General features: G+C 38.2%; 1 protein-coding gene across 1 annotated transcript; it reads right to left on the bottom strand.

Annotated features, from left to right (window-relative positions):
• Window positions 1-507: 507 nt before the first annotated feature.
• On the bottom strand, window positions 508-852 carry LOC112094433. Its single transcript, XM_024175257.1, has one exon. The coding sequence runs from the start codon at window positions 850-852 to the stop codon at window positions 508-510; it is 345 nt and encodes a 114-aa protein (XP_024031025.1).
• Between the last annotated feature and the right edge of the window lie 487 nt (window positions 853-1,339).

Below are 1,339 nucleotides of genomic sequence, written 5' to 3' on the forward strand. Positions count from 1 at the left end.
CCACAATCAAAAGATCACATTCACCTCCTTTGCCTTTAGAGGCTAGGTAGTCCTTGCAATTCTTCTTCATGTGCCCCACCTTCCCGCAATGAAAGCATTTGAGCTTTTTCGAGTTCTTCTTCTTCTTCTTATTCTTGCCCTTGTTTGGCAGAACTGAAGAACTCTCATTTTTGGTCCCTTGCTTCTTCTTTCCATTCCCTGAAGAGGGTTTGGAGGAAGATGCCTCAACCAAGTTGGAATCCACAATAGTTAACCCATTGATCATCTGCTCGAACTTTTAGAGTTCTTGCATCAACTCTGTCAGGGTTATATTTTACTTAGTGCTCAAATTGAACGTTGCCCTAAACGGAATATATTCCTTCGACAAAGTCTCAAAGATCATGGTCAATTAAGACTCAGTATCGATGTCGGCCCCATTGGTCTGAGCGTCAGCCAAATAACCCATCACCTTCAGCATATGTTCCTTTATGGAAGACCCAACCTTCTGTCTGCAATTAATGAGGTTACTTAGGGCTTCCCGACGTTTTTAACGGCTTGGCCGCCGAACATGTCCTCAAGATTATCCATAATCTGACGAGCAGTTTTGTAATCTTCATGTTGTACTTGAAGCACAGTGGACATGCTCGCCATCATATAACAGCGAGCCATATCGTTAGAGTCCTTCCAGCATTGATATGCTAGGAAAATCTCATTAGGAGCATCAACAAGTGGCTCCGGAGGACAAGGTGTGTTCAGTATGAAATTTAGTTTCTCAAAGGTTAGGACAATATTTAGGTTCCTTTTCCAATCAGTAAAATTCTCGTCAGTTAAAGTATGTTTATTAAGTATCGATGATAATGCGCTAGCATACATTTTGATCTACAATAAACATTCATATACTATAAGAAAACTTGCATAAATATTTAGTAATCAAAATATATACATATTATAATGCCACCAATATATTTGTGTGTCAAAGCCTTGAAAAAATCACAACCTTACAACGATAATTCCCAACTCAAAATTTTGTAAGCCTCTTAGGGGAGATTATACAAAATTTAATTAGAAACACGGATCCCCTCCGATCAATATATACCATCCAGATCAATCTCTGTCCAGTATATATTGATAATCGTTTTGTTTGGCCATTAACGGGGAGATTAATAATTAAATTAATTTTGAGTATATAACCATCGTTTCAACTATTTGATCCATATTTTATAATTGTCACCTAGGGGTGTACAACCATAAAATATGTTCAAATAAATTATCCTCTCAGAGATCCACACCGGTACATAATAAATCTCTTCCTAGGGGTCGGTATCACCATGTGTTATCTACGGACCAACGATGGAGGCCA

Source organism: Morus notabilis, unplaced genomic scaffold, assembly GCF_000414095.1.
Source record: "Morus notabilis unplaced genomic scaffold, ASM41409v2 Scaffold152, whole genome shotgun sequence".
Taxonomy (NCBI): domain Eukaryota; kingdom Viridiplantae; phylum Streptophyta; class Magnoliopsida; order Rosales; family Moraceae; genus Morus; species Morus notabilis.